General features: G+C 37.5%; 1 protein-coding gene across 1 annotated transcript in view; it reads right to left on the reverse strand.

Annotated features, from left to right (window-relative positions):
• RASA1 (RAS p21 protein activator 1) overlaps positions 1-14,904 on the reverse strand; it is a 60,826-nt gene that overhangs the window by 29,770 nt on the left and 16,152 nt on the right. Inside the window, exons 2-8 of the mRNA XM_009562966.2 lie at positions 13,851-14,000; positions 10,415-10,550; positions 9,513-9,583; positions 6,763-6,880; positions 6,334-6,365; positions 4,364-4,416; positions 3,509-3,659 (exon numbers count right to left, since the gene is read on the reverse strand). Of these exons, the coding sequence (XP_009561261.2) occupies positions 3,509-3,659; positions 4,364-4,416; positions 6,334-6,365; positions 6,763-6,880; positions 9,513-9,583; positions 10,415-10,550; positions 13,851-14,000 (711 nt within the window). The remainder of the gene's footprint in view (positions 1-3,508; positions 3,660-4,363; positions 4,417-6,333; positions 6,366-6,762; positions 6,881-9,512; positions 9,584-10,414; positions 10,551-13,850; positions 14,001-14,904) is intronic.

Below are 14,904 nucleotides of genomic sequence, written 5' to 3' on the forward strand. Positions count from 1 at the left end.
TTTGCATTTTAATGCTTATAGTTATTTCAACAGCTGGCATTTCAAACAAAGAATTTCAAAAGCAGAACTAAAAGCAGCACAATTCTATATACCATTAAACTATAAAGACAAAGAATCAATATTAAACCCATACTGTTCACCACATCACAATAGAGGCCAATCTACCAGCTGAAACAAAACTGCCTTCTAATAGTCTACAAAACTTTCAAATTGTGTGTGCTATCACAAAAACTGTAACAGAACATTAAAAATACTCTACTAGCAAGGACAACTTTGTAAAGATCTAGTCTAATTCTAGCATCAAGTTTCAAAGGAGACACCTTGTAAGCGTTTATTTAAATAGCTTAATATAAAGAAAAAAAAGCAAACAGACAACGGAAACTGTCAAACAGATGCATTTAAGAAAGAAGCAACACTTTTTAAATCTGAAATTTTCACCCTGAAGACAAACACTACATTTTTAGATAAGCCACAAGACAGAACACTCTGCACTAAGAAATGCTTATAAATTAGTTTCATTATCTTGCATAAATTCATGCTTTGTGTATCTCTGTTCTGGTTTCAATGCCCTGTTTATTGTTTTTCAGTCACTTCCAACTATTCCACAAAACAAAACCACTTCAGCCTTCACCTTATTAAAGATTCCTTTCTTAGTATCCCCATGAAATGAACTAATACAAGAATTAAAAAGCCCACAAGGTTATTGCCTCTTTCCTGCTCCTTATTTATTGCTCACTGCAGTAGATCTTGCATCACAAAGTTCAGGCAGTTGGCATCTTCACTTTGTGGTCCTATTATCATAGAACCATAGAATTGTTTGGGTTGGAAGGGATCTTAAAGATGATCTTGCACTGTGAACTTCATTACATGTTTGAACTTCCTGCAAGTTCATTAACTTGCATCTGATACTAAGTTGGACTGAATGTGAGCCTAGGAGCACAGCAGCAATTCTCCAAAACATGAACAGAAATAGTCTTTTAAAGCTATGGAGGGTCTCTTTCACACTGAGGAAGACCTCAGCAAACTAGGTACCAAAATACTGAAAAAAAGTCTAATACCATCTTGTCAAGTATTAGTGCTGCTGAACTTCACAACCTTGTTTCCATTCAACACCATGGGACGAGTCTTCTTCAGACGAATGTAATTCATACACACACCTCAGGTGAATCCAGGTAAAATCACAGAATCATACAGTAGTTTGGGTTGGAAGGAACTTTAAAGCCCACCCAGTTTCAAAACCCCTGCCATGGGCAGGGACACCTCCGATCAGACCAGGCTGCTCAAAGCCCATTCTGCCCGGCTTTGAACACCTCCAGGGATGGGGCAGTCAGGACTTCCCTGGGCAATCTGTGCCAGGGCCTCACCACTCTCATCATGAAGAATTTCTTCCTAATGTCTCATCTACACCTTCCCCCTTCCAATTTAAAGCCATTCCCTCTTTTTAAACAGTCCCTCCCCAGCTTTCCTGTGGCCCCTTGAGGCACTAGAAGGCTGCTATAAGGTCTCCCCAGAGCCTTCTCGTCTCCAGGCTAAACAACCTCAACTCTCTAAGCCTGCTCTCATGGCAGAGGTGCTCCAGCTCTCTAATCATCTCCGTGGCCTACTCTGGATCTCTTCCAATAGTTCCATATCCTTCTTCTGTTGGGGATTCCAGAATTGGACACAGGACTCCAGGTGGGGTTTCACGAGAGTGGAGCAGAGGGGGGAAAATCTCCTCCCTCAAGGATGATTCTAAAATCTACTAGTAGTGTAACAATAGTAATAACCTAAAATAGTAACTAACTTAATTAAGTAAATTTCTGAAGGTACATTAAATAATGCTGCAAACCCATTTGAGACTAGTAAGAGTTCCACTAATTTGCTGATTTGTTTGACATCACCTAGGCTGGGGGCTCCTGGCCTGCCGTCATCCTCATCAGCTATGTAACTAGGGAAGAGCATTTACATCAGTGCAAGGCTCACACTTGCAGCTAGCTCAGGTTTCACTGAGGATGCCTGGAGGTCAGACTGATTAACGCAGAAAGCATTCAAGCAGCCTGAGTATGGGATACGCACAGATTCATATGCCTCACGCTACTGTCCATTTGAAGTCCTAAGAAAAAATCCACTTAATTTGCTAGTGAGGAGACCTCAACGTTTATGCAGACACATCAGCTGCTGGATGTCTACTCACTGAAAAAACAAGCTGGAAACAAGAGACATTCTCTATTGGGATGAACAATGCGCTGGCTGTTAAGTGAGCAATTCTAGAAAAGTGCCAATTCCATGAAGCAGTCAACAAACTCTGCTAGAAGGAGGGAGGCAAGTTTTCACTGCTGAGAAGTGTTGCGTCTGTGATAATGCTAAAACTAAGATTTTCCTTGCCCTGTACTCAGCTCTGTTGATGCCACACCTCAAATCCTGTGTTCAGCTTTGGGCCCCCCACTACACGAAAGGTATCAAGATGCTGGAGCATGACCAGAGAAAAGCAACAAAGCTGCTGAAGGGGCTGGAGAACAAGCCTTATGAGGAGCAGCTGAGGGAGGTGGGGTTGTTTAGTCTGCAGAGATGACAACTGAGGCAAAGCCTTCCTTACTGCTCTGTACAGCTGCCTGAAAGGAGGTTGTAGTGAGGTGGGGGTTGGTCTCTTCTCCCTGGTAGCCAGTGGCAGGACAAGGCAAAATGGCCTCAAGAAGCACCAGGGGAGATTTAGGTTGGATATTAGGAGGAATTGCTTTACTGAAAGGCAGTCACCATCCCTGGAGGTGTTTAAAAGACGAGTGGATGTCATTACTTGGGGACATGGTCTAGTGGTAGACTTAGTGCTGGACTGATGGCTAGACTTGGTCTTGAAAGATCTATTCCAACCAAAACCATCCTATGGTTCCACAATTTTCTTGGATAGAGCTGTATTGATGGCTTCTCCCACAAAAGGGGAAGCCAATCTCGTTACTTCTTTTTCTACAAATTACTGCGGTTTTGTATCAAGAGCAATCAAATGCATCCCAAGTCTGCTCACTCTAAATGATCTATACATCTGAACCAGGCATAATACATACATTACAACAAAACTTAACATCTTTTTCCAGTAGGGAAGGTACTTTTTCCTCATTCCTGTAAATACACATTTCTATTATTTGAAAACAGTACTGAATGTCTGAGATCGACATTTTTGTTTTCCATTTTCAAAGAGACAAGAATGGAAATAGCAGCTTCCATAAAAAAACAGCATTCTCCTATTTACAGATCCACACATAATCCATACAATCTACAACTTATGGCTGGTTTCCAGAAAGAAGGACAATAACTCAGAAAAAACAAATGATGCTTAGGCTTCTGCAAGCTTTAAGAACCTACTCAGTTACAAGCAACTAGTAAGCAAGTTAGGCAAAATGGTTAGTATACCATTAAGAAAACTATGACCAATATTAAGTCATAATTGCAGCAGTTAATAATTACCTGGAGCAAGTTATACCAATTCTTTACACACATAAAAACACATACAACTCTGTTAACTGTTAAACCTTACCTATTATAGTATCTGCCTCCCATCATAAACTGATTGTTTGAGGTTGGACATATCTTGAAACGCTGAATATTTTCACTGGTCCGAAAATACAGTGAATAATCCCCAGGAGTATTATCTGAAGGCCTCACAAGAAAACCACACACCTGACCAACTGGAAAGATAACACAGCAGTGTTACTAATCTTAATGTTACATGCAAGTCTATTCCCACATAAAATACCAAGAACTGCACACTTGAAGAAATGTAACGTCTTTGATGTAAGCCCCAGCAGGGATCTTAAACTAAACAAACTGAGTGCTAAACTGCCAAAATTAATGCAAAGTGATTTAGCTGTACCTGGGAACTTAGCCACATCTTTGTCATCTCTTTACGAAAGCACACAAAAAAATGTTTGACAACACGTTTTCAAAAATTAACAATTTCTGTTCCTATATTTGAAGCATGCCATGTAACAACACGGGTAAGAAATCTTGATCTTTGTATTTGAAGAAATATTAGTATTACGAGAGAACTAAAAATTCTGTATATTTTAATTAAAGTATATGAAAGCATATTCTCTATAGCATTTGATGCAAACATCAATAAGCAAAATAACATACTACACATGAATTAATTTAAAAAAATGTTTCAATCACAAATTATTAAACTAACTGTACTTGAGAACAGTCAATACTCATGGCCACAATAGTCTTTTTCCACTGCAGTATTCAACCAAGGTGAAAACCGCGGGGACTGGTCAGACTAAGACACTCGTCTATGTTCACATATTAAAGGATGTTTTACCACAGTTTAATATGAAAAGGGTCACCTTGTGCCATTTCACTACCACTGTATTTCAGTTAGGAATACAAGTACCTGTCATCAGCAAATTGTAAGCCTCTTGTTTGGAGATCTTCCCATGGAACCATCTTAACAAAGATGAAGAGAAATTAGAAAGCAAGACTACCATCGCTCTTTTTTGACTGCAGTGATATCCTAGGCTCTGGCACCTATGAATTGATCTTTACTTAAAGAGACCTTATACATATAGATGAGATAGTCATGCAACTTACTGATTCTCTTCTATCAACAGCATAGAAAACCCTAACAGCTATATAAATAAAATTCATCCCAATAAACATCTAACTCTTGGGAGTCAACATTCAAATGTAAGTGTGTTAGAGATTAAAATGAATCACCTAAATTATAGATAATTTACTTGGTGTTATTTAAAGTCTATCTCATAGAGCAATTGACTTGAATCACAAAATCCAAAGCTCAAACACGGAGGTTAAACACTGTATAGAAAATCTGAAACTGAACTTTGCAAGAAGCTATGGAAATAAAACCTAGCTTTGCTAGATTATTGAACACAAACTGCTTTGATCTCACACCTTGTGTCTTCCCTAGAGTCCTGTGTCAGAGCCATGTCCTAAAAAACCTTAGCAGCTTCTGTTCAGTGTCACTCCTATACTTAAAATTATACAGGACGGCTTGACATGCTACAACTCAATAACTTATTCCCTTCTTTAAATGAAAGCTAAAAATAAGGTCTTTTTCATGAGAAAAGAACTCTAGTTCCGTCCTGTAATACCTTTAGAGGAAAACTTCTGCCTGCTGGAATGTTTGAATCACTGTCTCCCCAAGTAGCACAAATAACTGTGGACAGACAGTACCAAAGCTCCAAGCATCTGCAATGAACTGCTTTGCAAATAAAACTGTTTGAAGGCATCCCTAGCAGATGGACTAGCAGAACACTAGCGAAAAGTAAACAAATACACCAGTGATTTTCTTTCTCCTATTAAGGTAACAAGAAACGTCTCCTTCAGCCATCAGCCTCTTGGAGACTGCAAACTGGGCAATAGAAGGAAAGCAGGAGGTGCAAGTATGGCAAGCAAATGGAGGACATAAAATAATCAGTCCATGATAAACTTCTTGGAACTTTCTTTTGCCACTCATCTTCACTGCTGAAAATAATCTACCAACAGTCTGACATAAGAATACGTTGTTGATTCTAAATATTAGCCAAGCTTTTAAAAAAACTGCAAGTATTTAAGCAAAGGGAACAAATATAGAATCACGGGTGGTTTGGGTTGCAAGGAGCCTTAAAGACCATCCAGCTTCAACCCCGATGCCACTGGTAGGGACCCCTTCCGCTGGACCAGGTTGCTCAAAGCCCCATGCAACCTGGCCTTGAACACCTTCAGGGATAGGGCAGCCACAAATTCCCTGGGCAACCCGTTCCAGTGCCTCACCACCCTCATTGTGAAGCGTTTCTTCCTAATGCCCGATTTAAATCTTCCCTTTTCCAATTTAAAGCCATTCCCCCTTGTACTATCACTCCAGGCCCTTGTAAACAGTTCCTCCCCAGCTTTCTGGTACCGTCCTTCAAGTACTGGACGGCTGATATAAGGTCTCCCAAGACCCTTCTCTTCTCCAGAGCTTAAGTGAAGCTGACAGAGACAAGCTATAACTATCACACTACTATTTTCCTAATGGCAATGCTGTCTAATTTGCTGTCTCTCCAGAACTTAAGAGTTGTGCAGATCTGAAAAAAAGGTTACCTCTAAGGCAAAAATACTCCATTGTGCATATTTTGGCTGAAAGTGATCATACAGGGACTCATCTAAGATTCTAACACTGCAAAACCTATTAGCAATAGGCATACCTACTGCAGGACTCTTTAATTTTAACTATCCATGCATCTTCAGCAGCTACTATAGAAAAAAAAAGTCATGTTGAAGAAATAAATCTCTTTAGTTCACCTTCTCCAAACTGGAAAAATCTCATGGCTGAAGTCTACAAACAGTTACGATTGCTTTTAGTAACAAAACAAAAATCCTTACATTTTGCCTTCATGTGGATCTTCTTCTCTTCCCTAATGAAAAAAAATTAACATATTAAGCGCACAGTAACACTACAGCTCAGTTTAGAAAAATAAACTTCATAGATTAAAACCTGTAGAAAAAACATCAAGGGTCTGAGACACTTTTTTAACTAAAGGCCTCACTGCAGTTCTGTGAAAAGAGTTGTCATCTTCATTCACCAGGTGAAAATTCGGGGATAAGCACTGTCTTGATATTGAATTATGCTTAAAGGTTTGTTAGATTATTTTTCAAGTGGTAAATCCACTAACTAGGTTTAAAAAAATACATATTTTGAAAACAGGCAATTAAATGTCACTTCTTTGGTTTATTTCAATATTATTGAATCTAAGCAATTTGAATATAAACTGAAGACATTTATTTAAGAAATCTGAATATAAAATCACTTACCACTTCTTCTACCAGGTCTTCTACAATAAGACCTTGTTCATCTGTCCGCAGGTTTGTAACCCACATCCAGCCATCTTCCAATTCATTATGGACAATAAACATGTCTCCTTTAAGAAAACTGAAGAGAGTTACAGCAAGATTTGAATCAGAGATATAATATAAATGCATTTCTGAGTATAAATTCAGCAAAACATTCAGGAAACCTATTTATGAAAAATGCACGAACTGACATCCTGAGCACACCTTCTGTATTTTTCCTCACAGTTTAAGCGCTTACTGTTTATGAGTACTTATACTTCTGATTTACACTTACAGCAAATACATGCTTCAGTTCTGTCAACTTTAAAGCGTGCTAAGGATGTATAAAACAAAAATAACACCACAAAAATAGTAAAAACACAGTCATTACAATATTAGAAGGCAGTAATATTGTTCTTTTGTCAAGAAGGATCAAATACAAAACAAGTAAAATAACCTTAGTAAGATAAATCTAATAGCCTATAAAAAAATACTACTGCTTTCATCGAAAACCAAATATATAACTGTGGAATATCCATTCTTCATGTCCTCACATAGGAAGACAAGTTTTACAAGGAGAGTACAGAAGAGTTACCAGAGAAACCTTGCCATTAGCTACAAGAAATGCAAAAATAAAAAGCATTAACATGTCCAAGGGAGTTAAATTTCTGGAAGGTTACTCTAAGTTAATCCCCCAGTGTCATCTCAAACTCAGGTCAAATGAAAGCCTTTCACTGTAGTACAGCAAGACTTCTCAATCAAGTCTGACAATGCATCAGAGTACAGGAAATAGCAATGAAGTATTGATGCTCAATGACCACTATTTCAGTCTAAAATCACATAGCAAATTTCTACAGTATTTCTCTCATTTGAGGCAAGCTAACAGAAAAACCATTAACTCAAGCCCAAAGCAAACAATAAGAATTAAAAAACATAACCCAACAAACCATTATTGAAAACAGAATAAATTCAACTGCTAATGAACATAAATCCTAAGAATGCGTGACAAATGGCAAGAACACCCACCATCAGCTCTGTTACAAAGAACTATACGTTAAGTTACTGCACGGAACAGAGGCTGAAATTAACCTTGTAATACTTCAAATTTTCTGTTTATTAACTATGAGATTAAAATTTTAAGTCAAGATTCTCTGAAATGAATAAAGTCTCCAAGAGCACATTAATTTGAACTAGAGCAACCTGAGAGCTTTAGTCTCAGCTATGCCAGAACAGAACTGTTTTAGCCATATGGACCTCAAAATTCAAGCACAGGACTTTGCATTTTTGCTGTATCCTAAAAGAAAGAAAGAAGTTATATATTTTTGCAATTTTTATAATGATAGGAAAGTAATAAAATGCTTTTTCCTTTTAAATTGGTAGGTGCAATAAAATATGTAATTATCTTTTTATCCTTTCACATAGTAGGAAGCCTTACTTGGAATATACAATTAGTGTTCCTTCTCTGTCTTGCCACCTTCTCATCTGCTTAATAAAGACATAATCTCAAAGACAGATATCCTCATAGCATTCTTTAAAGAGGTCAGATATGACCGGACTGTGAGCCTTGGGATAAATTTCCACCCCAATGAGGATACAAAGCTCCCACACCTTTCATTGCATCTTAGGCGAATGCTCCTAAAAACAACCCAGTTATCAATACAATTCATGTGTAAGAAACTTGAACAACTCAAACTGTCTCATTAGATATCAGATTAGAAATCATTACAAATCTCTTTCAAACCCTCCTACTTTTCCATCTGGAAAAGAGTAATTCTGATATCTCAAGGAAGCACCATCAATTCCAGGTACTAAGCAAATTCTTTTCTAGTGGATACAGACTGTTGGTTTTGTTTCATTTCCACGTGGCGTACCATGAAAATTCAAGAAAAGCCAGAAATACAGACAAACCTTAAGAAATTAACGAGGCATGAATGCTAGAAAGGAAGTAACAGTGAACAGGAAAGGTCTCTTCCAACCTAAACCATTCTATGATTCCATGATACGATTCTAAGAACATGAGAGATAAGCCTTCAGTTCAATAATTTTTTTAAGATCTTAAAATTATGCGAGATTACATATTTAGAAGTATCATTTGTTCAGTACAGACTGTCTCCAAAAGGAGGGTAGGATGAGAAAGGAAGGTAGAATCATTTTTGCTCCATTTTATAGATAGAGAAGTAAAGATAACTTAGACAGAACAGTTACCAAGTTTCTAAGCACACATATGAAAATGAATACTTTAAAGTTCTTAATTTTTTCTTTATGACTAGCCAAAGCTCATGTTCCCTTTCTGGTGCTCAGACTAGGTTTGAACTTAGCTTGAACTATTCACCTGCTACTAGTTAAATCTTGCAGGCAGTTCAGGAAAAAAGCCTAGTTCTTTTACTTCACATACTTACACAACGCATTTCTGCACAGAATTACTTCTTACTTGAACTCATCCTCTCAGATAAAAATGCAGGGCTTTATAAAACATACTCCAAAATTATAACATTACCAACTTTGTTTTCTAAACTTAGTGTAATTTCTCTTACCACTAATAAAAAGAAATACATCTAGAATTGTCTCATTGCTATTTCCAATTGAAAAACAGAGATGCATCATTCTTTAGCCTAACTGAGTTAAGTCTAAGATGCAACTGGACAGTATTTGCATATGAACACATACTTAAATCAGCAGTATTCATAAATACTCTTGAGAATTTCACAACTGTTACTATTATTAAAACATACCTTATTTCATCAGTTTCTGGCACTTTGGTGTAAGGTAGAATTGCTCTAACTCTCCTTCTATCCTCCACAGGCTGCAATTTAAGAGAAGAGAGCAAAGGTAACACTTTTCCCTCTTTCTAATGTAGAATTCTTGACCCCAGTGTTACACTACTCTGAGGCACAGGACTGGTGTCAGTCACTTATATCCTCCTTGCCAGTTTTAAATTTTCAGATCTCCAAACCACTGAGAGCTAGGAAAACATAATTCATAGCTAGCTACAACAGTTCTCACTTTGTCTTGCAGCATGACAAATAACGTATGTTTGTCATCTTCAACATTAAATTCACATAGGAGTATACTTTTAAACTTCATTCCACCTAGAAATTTCCATAAGTTCTACATTCAGAAACACCTTTATTCAGGTTTTGTGTTTTGTCTGGTGGGGGCGCTACGCAGTCTTTTGGTTTGTTTTAATTACTTATATTGTTTTAAGGATGGGCATGTGAAAGGAGCCAGATTTTCAGAAACTATTGTTATTTCCAGGAGAGCTACTCTGAAACCACTGTCATATATACAAAATATCACAAAACAACAAAGGTTTCATTACAACAGTGCTCTTTACTAGCCAAGAAACATATATTTTCTTGTTAATCTCTACTTACTTACAGTGCTATTAGTATATTTGGAGATAAAAGCAAGACATGATATCTGTTTTTCTCATCACATTTTCATTAAACAGCAACTTTCTTTCTTAATCAGTACTTTGTGTCAGAAAGAATGCATTTTTATATTTCTTATACCTCAACACAAGCTCAGCCTACGTAGAAATACAGGAAACTTTCTACAACGCTTTTTCCAGAGGAAACTATGATTAAAGATACTAGTATTTAAGTAAATGACACTTAAAAATTTTACTACTTGCCTCCGGAGGTGCTACTGGATATAAGAGCTTTTCCCCTTTCAGCAAACAGGACACATGACTGTAATAACCAATTAGGTCTGAGAGTGAGGCAAAACGACGTCCACCAATGTAATAGTCTCCACACATGGCAATAATCCTGTTAAAAAAGAAAAGGAGCTTGACATGAAAAAATTTTTAGCTGCCAATTTTCTTTTTAAGAAAAGTGGATAATAAGATAATGTTAGTTAAATTGTTAACGTAGTTCTCACTTTCAGCAAAATGCAGCACCACAAGCTCTTTAAAAACAATTAGTAAGTAAATCTTATCTAATGGAATTTTCAAAGGTTACAAATATATCAAACAACACACCAGTGTTTTAAGACTCTGAAGGAAGTGCCGATTCACAAAAAAGACAGCACATCTGCTGAAACTAAATGACACTAAACAGCATAAAGTAATCATGAGTGTCCTGGAAAGCTGAAATAATGCACCAAGAGACACAACAGCAATATTACTGTATATATACTGTATAATGCAGGACATACACCTTTTACGATAGGATTATATAAATTTAACAAAATATTAAAATGTTTCAACTATACTCGATTATACAATGCAGACAATCACCTTCAAAATTTTAGTCACTTTCTTACAGTTAGTTTAGTATCCATATTAGAATTAAGAAACTACTTCGAAACAATCAAAGTTTCTTCTTAGAGCCAATTTAAAAATTTGCTAACTGACGGGGAAAAAAAAACAACTTAAGAACCCATTTCAGTAGTTTAACACAACAAAGAATTCTTAAAAACTGTTCACTTTTAAGGAGAGTTTAATGTGAAAAATAATGCTTTCAGGAAACAAAATGTGAGGGACATAGCCAAGTAACGGAAGTTTCAGTCATTTACTGTAGGCTGCAACTGACAAAGATCAAGCTTTGGTGGAAACAGCAGTTCTGCTTTGTGGGACACAGGACATGCATCCCTGTATTTACTTGAGATTACTCCGAGTCTGCCATTCTTGAGGGTGACACTGTTCTTGGGTGTAAGAGCTGCCTAGCTAATAATGAACAAACTGAAAACGTGTCTAATCTCTGAAGAACTGTATTAACTATTATTAAATCAATTAACTATTATTAAATTAATTCCCTTTGAATATATACCTCTGTGTGTTTTATGGATCTAAGAATGAAATATTTCTCAAGGACCTCTTCCTTAGGGAACTGGAAATCACTAGACTATTTGCTACCAGAGATGCCAGAATCACTTTTAAGTTAGGTGTGAGCTAATGGTCAGTTCCCCAATACTGGCTTCAGAAGGAGAAGTTACTAAAGATAACCCAGGACACTAAAAAAGCACTAGAAAGCCAGTAATAGCACAGTTTACTTTTCACCTACTGCTATGCATTAACCAGCTCCCAAAGGAGCATCAGTACAACTGAGAAGCTGTAACTGAAAACTCATATGGGAAGAGCACAACATGAGGCACTATTTGTGTGCTACGTTGTCTTCCACTTAGAACTATGCCTTCAGTGGTGGACCAGGACTTCTGGACCACACTCCATCACACAGCAGATGCAAACAAAAGCTTCCTATATTTATAAACCATGCACATAGCTGCTCTTATGCTGCAATTCTGAATAATTCCCACTTTCAGAAGCTGCAACGTTGACTTTGAATTTGTCTGTTGCTATGAAGATGACTGACAGATTTATTCTATTGCTGACAAAACGTTTTAGAACAACTAACTCTAACACATACTGAAAGCTGTTTCCAGCAACCCCTTGGATTATTAAATACATGACCTCTTTGATTCTTCTTGGCTTTTTGAGGTTTTGGGCGTTTTTTTCTCCCCCCAAAATTAAGGGAACAACCAAATGTGCTAGCACTGTAAGTATGTCCTGCAAACTACAATGGCTACAGACCCGGAACAAACTCTCTGACTGACTTCTGAAAACAGCATGTTGCTTTAAGGCTATTCACAACTTCTTCAGACACACAACTTCTTCAGACACACAACTTCTTCAGACACACAACTTCTTCAGACACACAACTTCTTCAGACACACAACTTCTTCAGACACACAACTTCTTCAGACACACAACTTCTTCAGACACACAACTTCTTCAGACACACAACTTCTTCAGACACACAACTTCTTCAGACACACAACTTCTTCAGACACACAACTTCTTCAGACACACAACTTCTTCAGACACACAACTTCTTCAGACACACAACTTCTTCAGACACACAACTTCTTCAGACACACAACTTCTTCAGACACACAACTTCTTCAGACACACAACTTCTTCAGACACACAACTTCTTCAGACACACAACTTCTTCAGACACACAACTTCTTCAGACACACAACTTCTTCAGACACACAACTTCTTCAGACACACAACTTCTTCAGACACACAACTTCTTCAGACACACAACTTCTTCAGACACACAACTTCTTCAGACACACAACTTCTTCAGACACACAACTTCTTCAGACACACAACTTCTTCAGACACACAACTTCTTCAGACACACAACTTCTTCAGACACACAACTTCTTCAGACACACAACTTCTTCAGACACACAACTTCTTCAGACACACAACTTCTTCAGACACACAACTTCTTCAGACACACAACTTCTTCAGACACACAACTTCTTCAGACACACAACTTCTTCAGACACACAACTTCTTCAGACACACAACTTCTTCAGACACACAACTTCTTCAGACACACAACTTCTTCAGACACACAACTTCTTCAGACACACAACTTCTTCAGACACACAACTTCTTCAGACACACAACTTCTTCAGACACACAACTTCTTCAGACACACAACTTCTTCAGACACACAACTTCTTCAGACACACAACTTCTTCAGACACACAACTTCTTCAGACACACAACTTCTTCAGACACACAACTTCTTCAGACACACAACTTCTTCAGACACACAACTTCTTCAGACACACAACTTCTTCAGACACACAACTTCTTCAGACACACAACTTCTTCAGACACACAACTTCTTCAGACACACAACTTCTTCAGACACACAACTTCTTCAGACACACAACTTCTTCAGACACACAACTTCTTCAGACACACAACTTCTTCAGACACACAACTTCTTCAGACACACAACTTCTTCAGACACACAACTTCTTCAGACACACAACTTCTTCAGACACACAACTTCTTCAGACACACAACTTCTTCATCCAGATGTTGCTGGTTTCCTCACATTTCTGTTCTTTAGCTTATAAAGCAGGCTTTAAGCAGCATATTTTAAAAGAATTAAGACACAAGCAGGAAGTTGTACCATGCAAGAAGAGTCAAAAATATTCAGCTACAATACGGTGACTGTTTCCAGTTTGTCTTTTTTGTGTGTTCTAAAACAAAAAATTAACAGATTACAGCATTTTAAAATAAAACATTTAATTCTTACCTAAAATGATTGACATTTGTTTTACTAAGGAATGAAAGGACAAATGAACCTGGTCTCCGATCACTCTCTCTAATAAGGTAACTTCCAGGCTTTCCTGCTTGCCGAAGACGTTCTTCTGCAATCGTTCTGTCAAGTTTTCCATGATACCACCTGGGGAAAAAAAATAAAAAGTGTCCTTAGAACTCGAGGTTTTTGTTTGTTGTCACAGAATTGACCCACAAAGCTAACACAAGCTTCCAGTCAAAACTGATGTAATGTCAAACCTTTGTTTCAAAGTTATCACACTTCTACATGTTCACTCTCACAGCTTACTTATTTCCAGTAAACAATATTTTTAAGACATCACCATTTTTCAGATAATCTGTTTCATTCATTGAACAATCCCAAGGGACTGAGGCTCTATGCAGATCATCAGCTTTTCTCTCCTCTCTAATCTGCTTATTTAAAGTAAACAGAACCTAAGGTGACTGCTCTGACTTGGAAGATTGCTGTCTTGGAAGCTTAGAAAGGCTTCAGTTCAAGCTGGATTTTCAAAAAGCATAAACTGAGAAGTGAATTTAACAAGCTGTTTCTCAGCAGACAGAGATGATGTTGTCATGAAGCCCGCATTGAATTGGAGTGACAACAGTCACTAGCTTCAAAACAGTCTTTCCTAATTACAATGAGTACCCTATCAACTAAAAGGAAGTGCAGATGCCTGGCAAACCACAGACTGCAACACATGACAAAGGAACACTTCAGTCTAAAGGTTAGACTGTTCCCATTCAAACATTCAGCCTTACCTCATTTTGTTTACACAGCTTTTGTCAGAACACTTTCTACTCCAAATGATCAAGTATTAGGTTGAAAAAAATGAAAGGCAGTAATGCAGAGTGCCATGCAAATACAAAGCCAAGTATTGTTCTCATCACCTTCACAAAGCCACAGCACGTTCCAGAGCTACACAGTGTAATAATTTATTAGCTCTCCATTCATCAACTAACCATGCTTAACTCAGTCTTTAATTTCCACACTCCAGAAAACATCAGCTTCCATGCAGCCACTGTTTTAGACA

This window comes from Cuculus canorus, chromosome Z (genome assembly GCF_017976375.1).
Source record: "Cuculus canorus isolate bCucCan1 chromosome Z, bCucCan1.pri, whole genome shotgun sequence".
NCBI lineage: Eukaryota > Metazoa > Chordata > Aves > Cuculiformes > Cuculidae > Cuculus > Cuculus canorus.